The 20,280-nt window shown below is 42.8% G+C and overlaps 1 protein-coding gene across 2 annotated transcripts in view; it reads right to left on the bottom strand.

The window, feature by feature from the left end:
• Window positions 1-20,280, bottom strand: part of ptprna (protein tyrosine phosphatase receptor type Na) — a 40,628-nt gene that overhangs the window by 17,042 nt on the left and 3,306 nt on the right. The window contains exons 2-14 of one of the 2 annotated variants that reach the window (XM_034288808.1): window positions 17,581-17,631; window positions 15,769-15,852; window positions 12,261-12,346; window positions 11,071-11,181; window positions 8,625-8,727; window positions 7,438-7,591; window positions 6,606-7,032; window positions 6,318-6,449; window positions 5,686-5,720; window positions 5,223-5,467; window positions 3,807-3,893; window positions 3,594-3,673; window positions 2,738-2,802 (exon numbers count right to left, since the gene is read on the bottom strand). In XM_034288808.1, the coding sequence (XP_034144699.1) occupies window positions 2,738-2,802; window positions 3,594-3,673; window positions 3,807-3,893; window positions 5,223-5,467; window positions 5,686-5,720; window positions 6,318-6,449; window positions 6,606-7,032; window positions 7,438-7,591; window positions 8,625-8,727; window positions 11,071-11,181; window positions 12,261-12,346; window positions 15,769-15,809 (1,566 nt within the window). In that variant the 5' untranslated portion in view covers window positions 15,810-15,852; window positions 17,581-17,631. The remainder of the gene's footprint in view (window positions 1-2,737; window positions 2,803-3,593; window positions 3,674-3,806; window positions 3,894-5,222; window positions 5,468-5,685; window positions 5,721-6,317; window positions 6,450-6,605; window positions 7,033-7,437; window positions 7,592-8,624; window positions 8,728-11,070; window positions 11,182-12,260; window positions 12,347-15,768; window positions 15,853-17,580; window positions 17,632-20,280) is intronic. The other variant, XM_020041288.3, reaches the window with a different exon arrangement.

Raw genomic sequence — 20,280 nt, 5'->3', positions numbered from 1 at the left:
ACAAATGAATATCCTATTTAAAAATTATTTCAGAACATGCTTCCAAAAAAGCTTTTTCAAGTAGTCTACGGAACACGCGAGCGTAGCCACAAGAAGCGGAAATGCGGTTAAACGAATTGAGAAACGGAATGGAGGGAAGAACTAATGTCCCACTGTCACTCCGCCCTCTCTCACTCCGCGCTCTCCCGGGCTCCAGTGCAAGACAGAGCCAGCTCTCCCCCAAACTCCAGTCAACCGCCGCCGCCATTTATCACTTCAAAAGGTGTTACCATGGCGACGGCTGCACGTGTTGCTGATGGGGATTGTGTGTGTGTGTGTGTGTGTGTGTGTGTGTGTGTGAGTGTGTGGGGGTGGAAGGGTGGGCATTCATTTGGGTGAGCAAGAGGACGTACTTCGAACATATGATGGTTTAAATATATAAGCCTTTGGCGAACACAATGTTGTCTGAAATGCTATGACATTGTTTTAAAACGGACTCAATCATTCAAACAACAACAAAGCAGTACTAGCCTTTTCTATGTTCAGCAGACTGAGAAATATATCCAGTCTCAAATTCATATACAGAACTATTGAGTAACGATTTTGATCACCCATGAGATCCAAATTATACTAAAGATAGTTACTCTCGCAAACTAATTTGCATTGAGACTCCAGCTAAATTATTAATAAAAACATATATTCAGTTGAAGTCCATCTTGTGGACTAATTATTTATTGGCCGATGGATTCTGCACTAAGAGTGTCAAACTAAGAGTTCTAGCCTATTTCCAAACAGGACACTGAAAATAGCTAGCTAGACATTGTTAAACCACCCATTTTGGGCTAGATGTTTAAAATGTTGTTTATATGTACATAATCCATAATTGGAATTACTATCCTACCTCAGTTTTTCATGAAATGTTAAGTGTGATAGCAAAGTGGTTCTGATGACATGAGATAATTTGGTTCATCATAATAATCTATCCACATACAGTAACCTGTATAATTGGTATAGCTAATAATCTATCAGCGTGGACAATGTGCAGTGTCATTTCAGTAGGAGCCTATTTGCACTACGATAATTTTATTTTGATAAACAAGAGATTTACTGCCTAGTAGTAGTTGAATACATCGCCAGCGATATTATATGCTTCTGATAAGTAAGCGAGCTCTATCAAAATGCAACAGGCTATATCAGTGCCGGTCCTAGCCTTTTGGGGGCCCTAAGCAAAATCTGATTTCAGGGCCCCCTAGCAGTTGGGGGCCCTGAGCAACCGCTTATGTCGCTTATGCCTAAGGCTGGCCCTGGGCTATATTTCAAAAGGTATTCATGGTATTACATTCCAAGCCCCAAAGATGGCCTAATTCCATTCCAAACGGCCGTAACGTGGTACTTACGATCTGTACTTACGACTTTATAAAGTGCAACCTAAGTGGTGGTTTGAGAAACAGGCGTAGGTCCGTCGTAAAACAAAGTCTATCTGTCTCAGTAGGACCTCATCTACAGAGGTTAGTCAATAGGTCTCAGTAGGACCTCATCTACAGAGGTTAGTCAATAGGTCTCAGTAGGACCTCATCTACAGAGGTTAGTCAATAGGTCTCAGTAGGACCTCATCTACAGAGGTTAGTCAATAGGACTCAGTAGGACCTCATCTACAGAGGTTAGTCAGTCAACATGTCCAAGTACGCGGTTGAGTTTGTGTCTATATGAGCAAAACTTTTTTTTAAATTCAGAGAAGTTCAGAGGAGAGTGGGGTCAGGAGGGATGGAGGGATCTAATCTACATGACAGAGAAAAAACTAACTGGGAAAGAGAAAGAGACAGGTGCAGCCAGGTCATTAGTGAGGCAGAGTGACCCCCCCCAAACACGCACACACACACACACTTGAACAAAACAAAACAAAGAGGTTGGTGACACTGCCACAGTCCACCATGATGTTAAAATAATACCTGACGACAGCGACTGACCCCAAATTCCGAAATCAAAGCCACACATACTGAACTCCTGCCAAAGGTGCAACAACATTAGAGACTTATGTTTCACCCAGATCACACAGGATTTGAAAATCTATTATATATTAATAAAATCCCACATCTATAAGGTGAAATACCGCAATGTGCAATCAGAGCAGTTAGATGTGTGAAGAGCAGTGGGAGAAAACAACAATGTGGATTGGTGCAGATGCCTAGGGGGGAGGTTTGCTTTAATCTTAAACTTCCCTGGATCCGATTGTTGTTCTTGATACAAATGTAGGCACAGTTGTGACACATTTGGGGAAGGGAGATAAAGGATCTAAAATAAATAAATTACACTACTTATAAACAAAATGTAGCTTATTTTTCCCATTGTGGTCAAATCTTTACTATAAATCTTTGCATATTGTTAGAACAAATGACCGAAAATATAACATTTGAATTATCTTTGTCCTTTTGAAGATCTTGTGTAATGTTTAATTAGCATTTGTGTGAGGAGGGTAAGGTGTTATTAAGAGGAGGGTAATCATTTATGTATAGAAGGGCAATGTATCTTACAGTTGAGGGTAATATGTTAAATAGAAGAGTGTAATGCACAAAAGAAAGGAGTTTAAGTTTAATATTAATACATTATGATAAAAAAGTACTATGATTAACCTTTAAATAAGCAATTTGAATAATAGAATAAAATACACTGTGTTGTATGTATATATATATATATATATATACCAAAATGGCATCCAGTTCATCCTATAGCTCCTGTTGTAATTTAATAGGTTTTGTACCTCTCCAACACCTGTCTGCAGTATCTTCAGCCCCGTCTCCGACTCGAGAAAGTTTTTCTCCGACACTGAAAACAACAAGACAACAAAGCACAGCGTCTTTCAGAAATTTAAACATTCAGTGAACAAAAGTATGATTGCAACATCATATTACAGTTCAAATAATAACACCAGTTAATTCAAATACAGTCATTCGGCCCTGACCAAGGAAAATGTGTGGGATCTGTCATTTCAGTTCATGAAACATGGGACAAACACTTCCTGGGATGTGTCTATATTCTTGTTCAGTATATTCCTTTGGTTGGGTCCCCATGAAACCCTATAAACTTTATAGAATTTTCATTTGATCACCCTGTCAGAATAATTTTTTTCTGTAATGCAGACTGGATTTGAGGTTTGCAATGGCTGCTAAAGTTGTATATTTCCACTATGAATTCTCTATTTATTTTTCCTTCCCCTCCAGATGGCGATGAAGGACTATTTTTGTGAACTAGGATGAGTTTTTTAACATTTTTGGCAGGGCCTTAGAGTCTAGTCCTACCCTTTACTTAAAAGACACTTGTTCGTGATACCTATACAAAGTTGTTAAGGTTAATGTGGATCTATTACATTGTTACATGTGTTAACTTTGGTAATGTGTATCTATTAGGCTGTTACATATGTTACCTCTGTTAGTCTGTATCTATTGTGTTGTTACATATGTTACCTCTGTTAGTCTGTATCTATTGTGTTGTTACATATGTAACCTTTGTTAGTTTGTATCTATTACATTGTTATATACTATGTCACCTCCGTTTAATCGATGTAGCTATTACATTGTAATAACTGTTCCCTTGGTTAGTAGGAACTAATGCCTCACCAGCCTTCTCGGCCACTTCCTCAGCACTCATGTTCAGAGGGTTCTGTCTGATCCGGAAGGTCAGGGCCGGCCCCACCACACTGGGTTAGCAAGACCAGGAAGGAGATAAGGTTACTATTCCCTAATCCAACACACACACACACACATCTCTCTCACAAGTCAGAGGACACACACACACAGAGCAAAGTACACGCACTCAAAGTAGTGTAATACCTGATGTTGATGAAGCTGATTGTTGTAAGGTGGATTCTCTTTGCCAGGAGTTCTAGTAGTTTCACTCCATCATTCAGGCTGAGAGGACTGCACAACAACATTGTACCATCAACAAAAACAACAACAACAATATACCACCAACAAAAACAACAATGGACCACCAACAAAAACAACAACAACAATGTACTACATACAAAACCAACCACAACAATGTGAAATCAACAAAATCTATGTAAAATCAAACAAAAGCCATCAGCATTGCATGACTGTAAGAGTTGGGATGAAATAATCTGGTGGAAGTCTTATTAAAATAAATTATTTTAAGACAGCATATTATTTTAAGACACACTATATATTACATATGTGAGGTTCCCTGTTCTGTTGTTATTCTTTCTGTGTTTTCCATGTTTTTTGGTTTTTTTGTATTTTGGTTTCTGTTTGTTATCTTGAACGTAGCTTGTGTCCTTTGTTGTTAGCTCCACCTGTGTCACACCTGTTACCAATTAGTAGTCCCTACTTGGTCTGTCCAGTTCTGTTCCCTCATTTTGAGGCATTGTTGTTTGCCGCTTGTCACTAAGCAAACTAAGCCAGATTAGATTGTTCAGTTTTCGCCTTATCAGTGTACTGACTCTAGATTACCCTTTTTGACCATTCAGCCTGCCTTGTATTTCTGCCTGCCGTTGTGATTACCTGCCTGCCTTCTTGACCACCCGCCTGCCTAGTGTTTCCTAGTGTACCACTGCCCGCCTTTATTGGTTGACTGTGTTTCGACCATTTGCCTGCCAGACCACGATTTCCTAGGCGAACCCTATAATACGTCTGATTGTCGCTCAATGTCTGGGACCACACCACTTCTGCCTTTGCTGAGTGATTCATAACAACATAAGTATGTAAAGACTTCTATTTAATAGGTATATTATTTTAAGACACAGTATATATTACATATGTTTGTAAAGACTCCTATTTAATTGGTACATTATTTTTAAGACAGTATATATTAGATATGTGTTTAAAGACTCCTACATAATATGTATATTATTTTAGGACACAGTATAAATTAGATATGTATGTAGAGTCTCTTATTTAATAGTAACACACAGTATATATTACATATGTGCATGAAGACTCCAGTATAATAAATATATTATATTATGACAGTATATATTACATGTGTGCGTAAAGACTCCTGTATAATAAGTATATTATTTTAAGACAGTATATATTACATATGTGCATGAAGACTCCAGTATAATAAATATATTATATTATGACAGTATATATTACATGTGTGCGTAAAGACTCCTGTATAATAAGTATATTATTTTAAGACAGTATATATTACATATGTGCGTAAAGACTCCTGTATAATAGGTATATTATTTCTAAAACACAGTATAAATTACTCCCATAGTTCACCTCTGGTTAGTGACGATGTATCCATACACCTCCTTCGTTGCGAGGCCTTCCACAGCAGCCGGCAGACTTGCTGGGACCTTGGAGACCTGGACCTTCTCCTCCACCTCCTCTGCTGGGATTCCAGGGCCCTTGGTGGACACGCTCGCCCCAGGCGTGATTGTGGTGAGGGGGGCGTGGGTGGCAGCAGGAGCCTGGGTGAGGGCTTCCAGAGACACTTTGTCACTGCTTTTAAGAACCTCCTGTGTCTGTTGACGGGAGGAGGAACAGAAACGGGGGGAGGAGAAAAGGAGAAAAGAAGAGCATGGGATGCAAGACGGATGAGAAGCAGGACGAGAAGGAGGTTTACGGTGGAGAAGGTTGATGGAGGAGAAAGAGTTGGAGTAGGAGGACAGTTTTGATTTCATAGTGTTGGGATCTTATCAACGAATAAGAATCAGGGCTGAATTATTTGACGTGAGCTTACCTCTTTCACTGGCAAAACATCCTTCCCATACAGATCTGAAAAACAAGTGAGAAAGCAAAACAAAGTATTTGCAATTCAGATGGAGGACAGGAAATTATTCACGATAGTTCAATTCATTATTCATTTGTAGTGAATGACTAAGTGGCCTTCTGCAGATAGAAACAGGCTTTTCACACTACTGAAGGAAAGTGAGTCAAACCAAGCTATTCCGTTCTGGCCTGTTAAGCGTTCACCACTGTTGCTGCAAATCCTGAAAAGGACAGCGTGAAAAGGCAATACCAGAACCAGTTCAGTTTGATTCAGTTTGGCACAACAGTGTAAAAAAGCAATACCAGAACCAGTCCAAGTTTGATTCAGTTTGGCAACAAAAGTGTCAGAAAGTCATGGTCATGATCACTAAAGCTACTACAATCTGACAGTCCAATCAGAATGCACCTTTCCCCCGTGTCATGAGGCAGAGACGGGGCATGATATTGCACTGGTGTTTAGTACTTGAATTGCCCTAGTCCTCGAAGACAGACAGGCTGCCAGAAATACAGCCTGCCAGACAGACAGAGGGACATTTGTCTTAGGTTAAAGACACTCAGTAACAGACAAGCCTACAGTCAGTCAGACAGAAAGGTCTGTAGTACCTGTTTTCTCCTGGTTCTCGGCCTGCATAAGCTCCAGCACCAGGGCCAACCTGTAGAGCTGCTGGGGGTTCAGATCTTTGGGGTGGATGGCGTACCTCTCCAAGGTGTCCACCATGCGCTGCAGGATGGACTCTTCAACACGTCCGTTGGCCCAGGGGAAGAGAAAGCACACATGCAGAAACCTAAGCGGCTCATCCTGCTGTCGCAGGAACATTAGATTCAAAGTCGAAACTTAGTAACCTCCTGAAAAACGAACCCCCCGCCCCTCGGCAGCCCCCCCCCTCTTACCATCCAGCGTGTCCGGAGAGCCGTGCTCCTGTGGGACCCTCTGTGGCTGCTCCACCCGCTGACGTTGCTGCTTCAGCGCCGGCTGCTGCCGGGCCCCGCCCTGCTGCCAGGCCCCGCCCTGCTGCCGGGCCCCGCCCTGCTCCTCCGCCAGGCTGTAGTCCTCCACGTAGTCCAGCGGGAGGTCCAGCGGGAGGTCCAGTGGGAGGTCCAGGTGCTCGTAGTACGGAGAGGCGGGGAGGGTCGCCGCCCCCCGGTGGCGGAACGAGGACTGCGCCGGAGCGGTGGACAGGTAGAGGGAGATGACGTCCTGCATTAGCTGACGATCCCTCGCCCTCTGCTTCGCCTGCTGGGACCTGGATGGGGGGCGGGGCCCGGCGTAGGCTCCGCCCTGGTGGAGAGAGCGCTCCTTGTCTTCCTGGTACATGTGCTGTAACCACGGAAATATGGGCTTAGGACACTTCTGGTTCGCACAGAGGGGGGAGTCGCGCGTTTGTTCATGAATCTGTTTTGGCCCGGGGATTCAGATCAACGGCCCGCACACGGCACCTCTACAGGACGGCTGACTGGAGCAGCATGCGCTTCAACGCCAACCCAGATTGCCAGGGAAGTTGGGTGTAAAAGTCCATCCCTGGGTGACGCTGGATTGCATTAGAGTATGTGTGTATGTCCACACTAGTAGGTGTGACTTTACAGCAGGGCTGTCAGTGACAAAGCCACAATGTCATAAAACATGCCTATTTCCATTACTTATATATGTAAAACCCGATTTTAAGCCTAACTATAACCATAACCGTGCTGCTGAACCAAAGCCCGGCAGTGACCTTCCAGGTACCTGCTGGTAGGTGTAGGGGTCCATGGGAGTCTGCATTCTGAAGGGGGTCCGAGGAGGCTCTACCATGATGGGGTCCTCATAGCCATCTGGCAGGGGGGCGCCTGCCTTGGTGTGGCTGGGATAACCTCCCGACTTGGAGGAGCTCTGCTTGGAACTGCCAGGGAGAGAGGAGTTATTCATTCCTTATTTACAGATGAGCCCTGAATAAACACATAAAAATACACACTGAACTACATATGAACACATCATAACAAATACACACTGAACAATACATGAACACATCATAACAAATACACACTGAACTATACATGAACACATTATAACAAATACACACTTAACTATACATGAACACATCATAACAAATACACACTGAACAATACATGAACACATCATAACAAATACACACTGAACTATACATGAACACATCATAACAAATACACACTGAACAATACATGAACACATCATAACAAATACACACTGAACTATACATGAACACATTATAACAAATACACACTTAACTATACCTGAACACATCATAACAAATACACACTGAACTATACATGAACACATCATAACAAATACACACTGAACTACACATGAACACATCATAACAAATACACACTGAACTATACATGAACACATCATAACAAATACACACTGAACAATACATGAACACATCATAACAAATACACACTGAACTATACATGAACACATCATAACAAATACACACTGAACAATACATGAACACATCATAACAAATACACACTGAACTATACATAAACACATTATAACAAATACAAACTGAACTATACATAAACACATTATAACAAATACACACTGAACTATTCATGAACACATCATAACAAATACAGGATATATAACTCAGGATGCAGACAATGAATGACAGATAGAAGCCGTTGATTATGGAGACAAAGGGAAATTAAATGGGAGAGACTCAGTTCTGTGGATCATTCTGAATATCTACTTTTACTTACAATATTATGTTACAGGCACAATAAGAGACTGTTTAAATTAACTTAAAGATCAGCCCCCTCTTAAAATCATCTATCCACGATCTAAATCAACATTTCTGTTAATGTGGAAGATTTAGCCAAACAGGAGGCCCTGATGAAATTCAATGAAAGCATATAGACCAGTTTTTGTTTTAACTTGTCAAAGGTCCTTACTGGTGCGACGACGAGCCTTTAGATGAGGTCCGTGTGGTGTGAGGAACTCTGCTCAGCTCTTTGGCAACGATGTACTGCGTGATGTCATCCTGCCAGGAGAGACCTAGACACACACACACACACACATCCATCAGCCAGACCATGAACATTTTATAACAATGTCTACAAAATTGAATAGACTTGGAAGATGTTTGCTAACCTAATGCATTGTACATTCAGTTGTCTTTATTATAGTACATACTACTATTCTCTTCATAAGATTACATTTTATTTATACAGGGAAAAACAACTGAGACCAAGATCTCATTTACAATGGTGCCCAGTATTAAAATAATGAACATTAAAAACATATATAAACTGCAGATTTGAAAAAGATTTGAAAACACAAAGAATATCAAACACAAGTCACTGTGAAGTGGTATTTCAACCATTGTTTGAACTGTATTACAGGCTTCACAGTGGACTTCAACTTAAGGTCTTCCTGCAGAAGATTCCAAGACTGGAGAGCTTTGAGTTAAACAAGACTGGGGGGCAATCAAGGTAAAAAAGACTGGGGGCAGCTAGGTAAACAAGACTGGGGGGCATCGTGGTAAACAAGACTGGGGGGCATCGATGTAAACAAGACTGGGGTGCATCGAGGTAAACAAGACTGGGGGGCATCGATGTAAACAAGACTGGGGGGCATCGAGGTAAACAAGACTGGGGGGCATCGAGGTAAACAAGACTGGGGGTCATCGATGTAAACAAGACTGAGGGTATTGAGGTAAACAAGACTGGGGGACATCGAGGTAAACAAGACTGGGGCAACTAGGTAAACAAGACTGGGGGGCATCGTGGTAAACAAGACTGGGGGGCATCGAGATGAACAAGACTGGGGGGCATCGATGTAAACAAGACTGAGGGTATTGAGGTAAACAAGACTGGGGGGCATCGAGGTAAACAAGACTGGGGGCAACTAGGTAAACAAGACTGGGGGGCATCATGGTAAACAAGACTAGGGGGCATTGAGGTAAACAAGACTGGGAGCATTGAGGTATGCAAGACTGAGGGGCACTGAGGTAAACAAGACTGGGGGGCATTGTGGTAAACAAGACTGGGGGGCATCGAGGTAAACAAGACTGGGGGGCATCAATGTAAACAAGACTGGGAGCATTGAGGTATGCAAGACTGGGGGGCATCGAGGTAATCAAGACTGGGGGGCATCGTTGTAAACAAGACTGGGGGGCATTGAGGTAAACAAGACTGGGGGCCATCGTGGTAAACATTACTGGGTTCTTCGTGGTAAACAAGACTGGGGGGCATCGAGGTAAACAAGACTGGGGGGCATCAATGTAAACAAGACTGGGAGCATTGAGGTATGCAAGACTGGGGGGCATTGAGGTAAACAAGACTGGGGGGCATCGTGGTAAACAAGACAGTGGGGCATCGAGGTAAACAAGACTGGGGGGCATTGAGGTAAACAAGACTGGGGGGCATCGTGGTAAACAAGACAGTGGGGCATCGAGGTAAACAAGACTGGGGGGCTTCAAGGTAAATCAGACTAGGAGGCATTGAGGTGAACAAGACTGGGGGGCATCGAGGTAATCAAGACTGGGGGGCATCGTTGTAAACAAGACTGGGGGGCATTGAGGTAAACAAGACTGGGGGGCATTGTGGTAAACATTACTGGGTTCTTCGAGGTAAACAAGACTGGGGGCATCAAGGTAAACAAGACTGGGAGCATTGAGGTATGCAAGACTGGGGGGCATCGAGGTAATGTCGCTTCTATGCTTTTAGGCTAATGCATTGTAGCACTTTGAGGTCATTTAATTGATATAAAGTGCATTATAAATAAAATGTATTATTATTATTATTATTACTGAGGGGCCTCAAGGTAAACAAGACTTGAGGGCATCGTGGTAAACAAGACTGGGGGGCATCAAGGTAAACAAGACTGAGGGGCCTCAAGGTAAACAAGACTGGGGGGCTACCACTCCCTATATAATACTACATAATACTATTCCATATATAATACTACAAAATACTATTCCATATATAATACTACATAATTATATTCACTATATAATATTCCATAATACTATTCTCTATATTACACTACATAATACTATTCCATATATAATTTTGCAAAATACTATTCCCTATATAATACTACATAATCTTATTCCATATATAATACTACAAAATACTATTCCCTATATAATACTACATAATGCTATTCCATATATAATACTACAAAATACTAGTCTCTATATAATACTACATAATAATATTCTCTTCAAACTACTACATAATACTATTCCCTATATAATACTGCACAATACTATTCCCTATATAATACTACATAATACTATTCCCTATATAATACTACATAATACTATTCCCTGTATAATACTACATAATACTATTCCATATATAATACTACATAATACTATTCAGGTTGACTCACCCTGCAGCATGAGCTGTTTCAGGACCTCCTGCATCCGTTTCAGAACCGGAACCGACACCTGGTACTGAACCAGGTCCTGCTTGGAGGTGCGGCACTGACCAAACAGCCCGTCTGAAACACACATCCACATCCATCCCCATGGTGATTACAACACACACACATACACACGCACACACACACACACACACACAGGTTACAACTAAAAACTATAGATAACTCTAGATAACTTCAACATCACATGGCAAGCTTTAACATGTGTAGCTCAGACAGAGAAGGCAGAATCAGGAGGTCAGTTAACCCAAAATGTATTAATTGGTCAGATGGTTGATTATGTTCTGGTTTGTGTCGAGAACAGAGATTGGACCAGGAACGGAAGAAATCTGCTTCTCTCTGCTAAATCTTGCAACATTTAGATTGGTTGAAAGTTTTCCTGTTATCCCACACATACCAGATCTATCAGGATACATGCACAAACACATGCACAAACACACAGCTATTCACAAACACACATGCATACACCCACACACGCAAACACACACACACACACACACACACACATATATACAGCCCTCTGGCTCATAACTTCTCCATAACTGAATGAAGATGATCCTGTAGCTAAAAACAGACACACACTGCATTGATCTCTGAGCAAATGAAGCGCCTCCATAGGGAACCAAGCCCACTCTCCCCTCTCATCTATCCACCAAGAACCCAAAGACATGAGTCACTACTATTAAAAGGACAGAGGGAGGGAGGCAGGGACGGAGGAATGCGGAGATGGAGGGATGAAAGGGAGAATGGATGGAGGGATGGAGCGATATAGGGCTAGAATTTAAAGACAGACGATGATAACACATTATTACTGCTGCATTGTGACAGTGTTTGTCTCCACCACTGGCTGCTGTGTCGATGATGAGGGAAGGATTCATAGTGTCAGTGACTTCATGAGTCATCTGAAGACAACTGACACACTGTGAGGACTGTCTGAGGGTGCAGTGCACGTGCAAAATAGTAACAGGCCATTGGATCTAACTGGGAATTGAACCTCTGAGTCCTGACTCTTCTGCTTGATCTGCCATGTGTCTGTGTCTGTGTGTGTGTGTGTGTCTGTGTGTATGTGTGTGTGAGTGTGTGAGAGAGAGAGAGAGAGAGAGAGAGAGAGAGAGAGAAAAAGTGAGAGTTTTGCCTACAGTACAGAGAGGCTGAGAAAGAGAAATGTCCCTTGTGGAATGATGAGGTGAGGACGAGATCGAGATGTTCCAATAAGAAGAGGGTCCTGTGTGAAGGAAAGAGATTGAGAGACAGTTAGGGAGAAGGAGAGAAATACAGAAAGAAAGGGATGGCAAACGACAGAAAAGAAAATGACTAAGGGGGGGGGGGTGCTGAGCTGGTGAGTAAGAGCGAGATGAGGGCGAGGAGGAAGTGGAGAGAGTACGTATGTGTGTTTATAGGAGACACCCGTAAGTAACATAATGAGCAAGTGACTCATCCACAAACAAGAGATATATGAAGAGAGGGAGGGAAAGAGAGAAGGATGGAGAGAGGGAGGGAGAGAAAGAGAGGGAGAGAAAGAGAGGGAGGGAAAGAGAGAAGGATGGAGAGAGGGAGGGAAAGAGAGAGAGGGAAAGAGAGAAGGATGGAGAGAGGGAGGGAAAGAGAGGGAGGGAAAGAGAGAAGGATGGAGAGAGGGAGGGAAAGAGAGAGAGGGAAAGAGAGAGAGGGAAAGAGAGAGAGGGAAAGAGAGAAGGATGGAGAGAGGGAGGGAAAGAGAGAGAGGGAGGGAAAGAGAGAGAGGGAAAGAGAGAAGGATGGAGAGAGGGAGGGAAAGAGAGAGAGGGAGGGAAAGAGAGAGAGGGAGGGAGATGGAGGGAGTGGGGGGGGTGGATGCGTTGACCCAGCTGCCTAGCCACCATCAGCCTGATGATGTCACCGTTGCCAGGGAAACAGTCGTGATGGTGGGGAGGGGCTTTGATGAGCCTGTGCAGGGGGAAGGCAGGTGAGGAAGGGAGAAAGAGGGAGTGAGAGAGAGGGTAGGAGATCTCCCCCGTTTGTGTCCATCCACCCGTGGCTAAAACACGTGACAATAACCATACGCACACACGTGCTTATGGTTACACATTAACAACCACTGTCCTCCTGAAGCCTGTCTAACACTAACAACCACTGTCCTCCTGAAGCCTGTCTAACACTAACAACCACTGTCCTCCTGAAGCCTGTCTAACACTAACAACCACTGTCCTCCTGAAGCCTGTCTAACATTAACAACCACTGTCCTCCTGAAGCCTGTCTAACACTAACAACCACTGTCCTCCTGAAGCCTGTCTAACACTAACAACCACTGTCCTCCTGAAGCCTGTTTAACACTAACAACCACTGTCCTCCTGAAGCCTGTCTAACACTAACAACCACTGTCCTCCTGAAGCCTGTCTAACATTAACAACCACTGTCCTCCTGAAGCCTGTCTAACACTAACAACCACTGTCCTCCTGAAGCCTGTCTAACATTAACAACCACTGTCCTCCTGAAGCCTGTCTAACATTAACAACCACTGTCCTCCTGAAGCCTGTCTAACATTAACAACAACCAATTTTGAATAGAAAACAGCTGATTTTGAATGGAATAGCTACATGGGCGTACTGAGGCCCATTATCAGCAACCATCACTCCTGTGTTCCAGTGGTATGTTGTGTTTGCTAATCCAAGTGTATCATTTTAAAAGGCTAATTGATCATTTTTTTGGGATTATGTTAGCTGAAATCTGCTGATTAAAGAAGACAAAACTGACCATCTTTAGACAAGTTGGGTATCTGGAGCATCAGCATTTGTGGGTTCAATTACAGGCACTAAATGGTCCGTGGGTTCGATTACAGGCTAAAAATGGCCTGTGGGTTCGATTACAGGCTCAAAATGGTCCGTGGGTTCTATTACAGGCTCTAAATGGCCTGTGGGTTCTATTACAGGCTAAAAATGGCCAGTGGGTTCGATTACAGGCTAAAAAAATCCTGTGGGTTCGATTACAGGATCAAAATGGCCTGTGGGTTCGATTACAGGTTTAAAATGGCCCATGGGTTCGATTACAGGCTAAAAATGGCCTGTGGGTTCGATTACAGGCTCAAAATGGCCTGTGGATTCGACTACAGGCTAAAAAAATCCTGTGGGTTTGATTACAGGCTCAAAATGGCCTGTGGGTTCAATTACAGGCACTAAATGGTCCGTGGGTTCGATTACAGGCTAAAAATGGCCTGTGGGTTCGATTACAGGCTCAAAATGGTCCGTGGGTTCTATTACAGGCTCTAAATGGCCTGTGGGTTCTATTACAGGCTAAAAAAATCCTGTGGGTTCGATTACAGGCTCAAAATGGCCTGTGGGTTCGATTACAGGTTTAAAATGGCCTGTGGGTTCGATTACAGGCTCAAAATGGCCTGTGGGTTCGATTACAGGCTCAAAATGGCCTGTGGGTTCGATTACAGGCTCAAAATGGCCTGTGGGTTCGACTACAGGCTCAAAATGGCCTGTGGGTTCGACTACAGGCTCAAAATGGCCTAGGATGAGCAAAAGAACACCAACATGGACAGAGGAAGATCTCTGCCCAGAAGACCAGAATTCCGAAGTAATGTCTTTAAAAACCCAATTGTCCAGAGAATGCATTGGCCTGCCTTGGGGCATTCCCCAAATTTTCTCTGTAGACATCAAGTCTCTTGGCACTTTCATATCCTCACTTTCCTGTCATTGCCATGCAGAAGACACTCAGCTTTTCTTTTCATACCCTCCTTCAAAAAACATCTGAAAACTCACCTTTTCAATGAGCACTTAAAATAGTTCCACTGCCACCAAAATCTGAAGTCTTTTGTAAACTTTATAGGTTTTATGTTAATTTGTATGGTCTTCTTTCTAGCACTGACCTTTGCCGATAACTACTCGGCAAAGGTCTGTAGTAAGTGCATTGATTAGAATGCACATACTACGAAACTGTATGGTTGTTTCGCCAAGCTCTTTTAAAACGTATGCACTCTGGAAAAGAGCGTCTGCAAAATCACTAAAATGTAAACAAATCTACATGTATGTCTGTTGAGCAGATACTGTATCCACACATCTATAAGTGTTTCTATCTGTCTGCCTGTCAACATAAACAGTATATACTGTACATACATTACATACATTCATGCAGCCAGGTGAAGATAACAGTACATCTGCCAAATCCACCCAACAACTGCCGGCAGTGAGGAAAAGGACAGAGGGAATAACAGGGGGAGAGCAGCGAGGAATGAGTATGACATGTAAATAATTCACTCTTATCTACTGTGTGGTACTGTTGTTTTGGGGGGGGGGGGGTGGAGGCAGTAGGTTAGGTTCAGCTTGAATAGAGCTGGGATGATGTGTGTGTGTGTGTGTGTGTGTGTGCTGTAGGTTATGTCCTGCTTGTGTGTCATGGTGCTGTGATGAGAGGAATAGTTTTTTAGAAGGACTGGTTAAATCCTTGTGGGAAGGAAGTGATGGAATCAGTACAGCAGAGAAGGAATGTTCTCAATGAGTCCTGTTGTATGGAACTTTTAGAATTCCATTTGTAGACATTCTGTTTTACTGTAATATCCTTCAATATTTGACATCCAATGTAAATGGAGAGCTGAGATGCCTTGCATAGAAGGTTGACGTTTCGAGTAAAGGCACTATGATTCAGGAACCACATCTGCCAAACTACATGATTCTGATGTTCTCTCCCTGTGTCTCATTTCCTCCCATTGTGATGCAAGGTAAGAGATATCCTGGGTGGTTTAATGAGTCTCTGGAGACAAAGAAAGGGGAAGATTTTAGGGTTGGCATCACGGCTTTCTAATGTGGAATGGGGATGGGAGATTTGCTGAAGGTAATAAGGAGACAGGGGGTATACTGTAGGTAATAAGGAGACAGGGGGTATACTGTAGATAATAAGGAGGCAGGGGGTATACTGTAGGTAATAAGGAGGCAGGGGGTATACTGTAGGTAATAAGGAGGCAGGGGGTATACTGTAGGTAATAAGGAGGCAGGGGGTATACTGTAGGTAATAAGGAGGCAGGGGGTATACTGTAGGTAATAAGGAGGCAGGGGGTATACTGTAGATAATAAGGAGGCAGGGGGTATACTGTAGATAATAAGGAGACAGGGGTATACTGTAGATATTAAGGAGGCAGGGGGTATACTGTAGGTAATAAGGAGGCAGGGGGTATACTGTAGGTAATAAGGAGACAGGGGGTATACTGTAGGTAATAAGGAGGCAGGGGGTATACTGTAGATAATAAGGAGGCAGGGGGTATACTGTAGGTAATAAGGAGGCAGGGGGTATACTGTAGGTAATAAAGAGACAGGGGGTATACTGTAGGTAATAAGGAGGCAGGGGGTATACTGTAGGTAATAAGGAGGCAGGGGGTATACTGTAGGTAATAAGGAGGCAGGGGGTATACTGTAGGTAATAAGGAGGCAGGGGGTATACTGTAGGTAATAAGGAGGCAGGGGGTATAATGTAGATAATAAGGAGGCAGGGGGTATACTGTAGGTAATAAGGAGGCAGGGGGTATACTGTAGGTAATAAGGAGGCAGGGGGTATACTGTAGGTAATAAGGAGGCAGGGGGTATACTGTAGATAATAAGGAGGCAGGGGGTATACTGTAGATAATAAGGAGACAGGGGTATACTGTAGATAATAAGGAGGCAGGGGGTATACTGTAGGTAATAAGGAGGCAGGGGGTATACTGTAGGTAATAAGGAGACAGGGGGTATACTGTAGGTAATAAGGAGGCAGGGGGTATACTGTAGATAATAAGGAGGCAGGGGGTATACTGTAGGTAATAAGGAGGCAGGGGGTATACTGTAGGTAATAAGGAGACAGGGGGTATACTGTAGGTAATAAGGAGGCAGGGGGTATACTGTAGGTAATAAGGAGGCAGGGGGTATACTGTAGGTAATAAGGAGGCAGGGGGTATACTGTAGGTAATAAGGAGACTGCCTTAAATAACTACTAATCATCCCTGCCTCCCTGCTTTAAATAACTACTAATCATCCCTCTCTCCCTGCCTTAAATAACTATTAATCACCACTGCCTCTCTGCCTAAAATTACTAGTAATCATCCCTGCCTTCCTGCCTTAAATAACTAGTAATCACCCCTGCCTCCCTGCCATACATAACCACTAATTATCCCGCCTCCCCACTTTAAATAATTCCTTATCATTCCTTACTGCCTGCTTAAAATAACTATTAGTCATACCTGAATCCCTGACTTAATAATCATCCCTGACTAATCATTCAATGATTACAAATCATCCCTGTCTGCCTCCCTGCCTTAAATAACTCAAACTCATCCCATGACTACTACTCATTCCTGCCTGCCTGTCTCTTTCTGTAAGTACAAGCCTTATCTGGACCAAATCTTTGTTTCTCTCGGGTGCAATGATGGGATGTTCACAGTAAGAGTAAGAGCACACACAGTAAGAGTAAGAGCACACACACACACACACACACACAAGATAGGATACTCACCCTCAGAGCAGAACTGTTCTCTGGAGCACAGCCTCCTCTCAAACACACATCCTAAGACAGAGGGAGAGAGAGAGAGAGAGAGAGAGAGAGAGAGAGAGAGAGAATGAGAAAGACAGGGAGATTTACAATGGCTCATCTTGAAAACATTTATTGATTGCAAAGTGTTTCAGTAGTTTGTTAAGGGACTAAATTATGCTGTTTCAGTAGATTGTAAAGGAACTAGATTATACTGTTCCATAAGATTGTACTCCCATTAAGACAGTGTAGTTTCATGAAGAGAGTGTACCCTCATAAAGACAGTGTACTTTCATGAAGAGAGTGTACCCTCATAAAGACAGTGTACTTTCATAAAGACAGTGTACACTCATAAAGACAGTGTACATTCATGAAGAGAGTGTACACTCATAAAGACAGTGTACACTCATAAAGACAGTGTACATTCATGAAGAGAGTGTACACTCATAAAGACAGTGTACTTTCATGAAGAGTGTGTACCCTCATAAAGACAGTGTACTTTCATAAAGACAGTGTACACTCATAAAGACAGAGTACATTCATGAAGAGAGTGTACACTCATAAAGACAGTGTACTTTCATGAAGAGAGTGTACCCTCATAAAGACAGTGTACTTTCATAAAGACAGTGTACACTCATAAAGACAGTGTACTTTCATGAAGACAGTGTACATTTGTAAAGACAGTGTACTTTCATAAAGATAGTGTCCTCTAATAAAGAAAGTGTACCTTCATAGAGATAGTGTATTTTCATAGAGACAGAGAACTTTCATAAAGACCGCACTTTCATAAAGATAGTGTACTTTCATTATGGCAGTGCACATTTCTAAAAACAGTGTATGTTAAGCCCTTTATTATAAGATATATTTTTCTCATAACTGTAAAATAGAAATTACGATATTTAGTGACAGTACAAGATTTGCACAATTTCACAGAACTGATGACAGAGACAGATCTGATTTGACTCATTTTTCACTGGAATTCAGGTCGCTTCTTTCCCAGAGTGGTTCATTAACCGCTTTCATGGTCCCCGAACACAGGTTTGTGAACTCGTGAATTCTATTAATTCACAGTGTTTCCCATTTACGCCTCAGTGTATTCACATGGAAATAAATAAATGATTATTATACACACAGAAAGGGGCTCACCATTGACCGAGTAGAAAGACACAGGTTTAGACACAGCTGGTCAAATAAAACAGAGAGACAGGGACTGCGAAGTAGCAGGTGAAGCCAGGTTTAGTATGTGAGTGGGTGTGTGTATCTTGTGTGTGTGTGTGTGTGTGTGTGAGTAGCCGTGTGGGAAGACGAGGGCTGCTCCATCAGGGTCCACTGCTGTAAGAACACAGGAAGACAAACACTGATAAAGATGTGGGTTTATCAACCAGCTCTGAGGAAAGACTGAAATGGCCTGGTGGGAGTTGGAGCAGTGCAACTCTGTCTACGCTATCGCTCTGTCTCTCTCTCTATTTTGTATTGATACACACACACACACACACACCACTTCCTGTCAATTCTCTCTCATTTTTCTGTCAGGGTCGCTCATTTCTGTCAACATCTCTCGTCTCTCCTCTCCTGAAAGGCATTTTCTTGTCAGTCGACCTCACCCCAAAACAAAACGTAGCAGCTAGTCTAGAATAGCACTGCATCCAGGCACGACCATCTGGGATAACTGGGAGTGCTGTTTAGATGATGACGTGGCACCTTGCTAGTGTTGTTTTTCTTTAGGGGAGGATCGTCGTTAGCTTTTTTCTGACCAGCGGTCCCAGGGGTTATTGGGAGCAATGAGGTGCTGCTCCTTAGCATACTGTGTCACATCCATTAAGTGATAGTGTACATGAAAAATACAAATTGGAAGAAATAAAATGACATTTCTAAAAGGAATATTAGTAAATATTCATTGTTTTATTATTTACAGTACATTTTAAACCAGAAAGAGAGGAGCAAGTGATTGTGACAATCTAATCTGGATTTGGCACCCTACAGCAAATCTCACCAATACTCAAAATTATTGGGACAATCCTAGTCTGGATTTGGCACCCTACAGCAAATCCCACCAATACTGAAAATGTGTGTCAGAAATACCTGTTGAGAAATTTTATGCTTTATTGGAGAAGACAGTTTGAAAAGAGAAAGTTTTTGCAGGAAGAGTAGAGTTGTTAGGGGAAGTCACAGTATGGAATTGCGTCTGACAGCTGTATGAAAACACTGAGGCCTTCCACATACTACTGAATTATTCCACTGAGGTAAAAAAACAGACACACTTCTGCGGTTTCACACAAACAAACAATCCTCCGATCAAACCTGACATTTTTGAATCTGACTGAACCTGCGTGCAGTGCAGGCTCAACGCATAACTTAACATATAAACTGACCTCCAGGACCAGAACGGATCGCCAGAATCCCACTTGTTCCCCCTGAGTGGAAAAACAAGGCCATGGATTTTCAGTTTCCATTGACATTGACATGTACTAAACCACAGCCTTTGTGAACCCGGACCCTCCATTACCACGACGACCTGCGGGGGACGACACACACACACGCCCACACAGACCCTCCATTACCACGACTACCTGCGGTAGGACGACACACACACACACACACACACCCACACAGACCCTTCATTACCACGACTACCTGCGAAGGAAGACACACACACACACACACACACACACACAGACCTATTAT

This window comes from Esox lucius, chromosome 20, assembly GCF_011004845.1.
Source record: "Esox lucius isolate fEsoLuc1 chromosome 20, fEsoLuc1.pri, whole genome shotgun sequence".
Taxonomy (NCBI): domain Eukaryota; kingdom Metazoa; phylum Chordata; class Actinopteri; order Esociformes; family Esocidae; genus Esox; species Esox lucius.
Note: the sequence above shows the minus strand (reverse complement) of the source record. Positions and strands in the feature narration are given on the sequence as shown.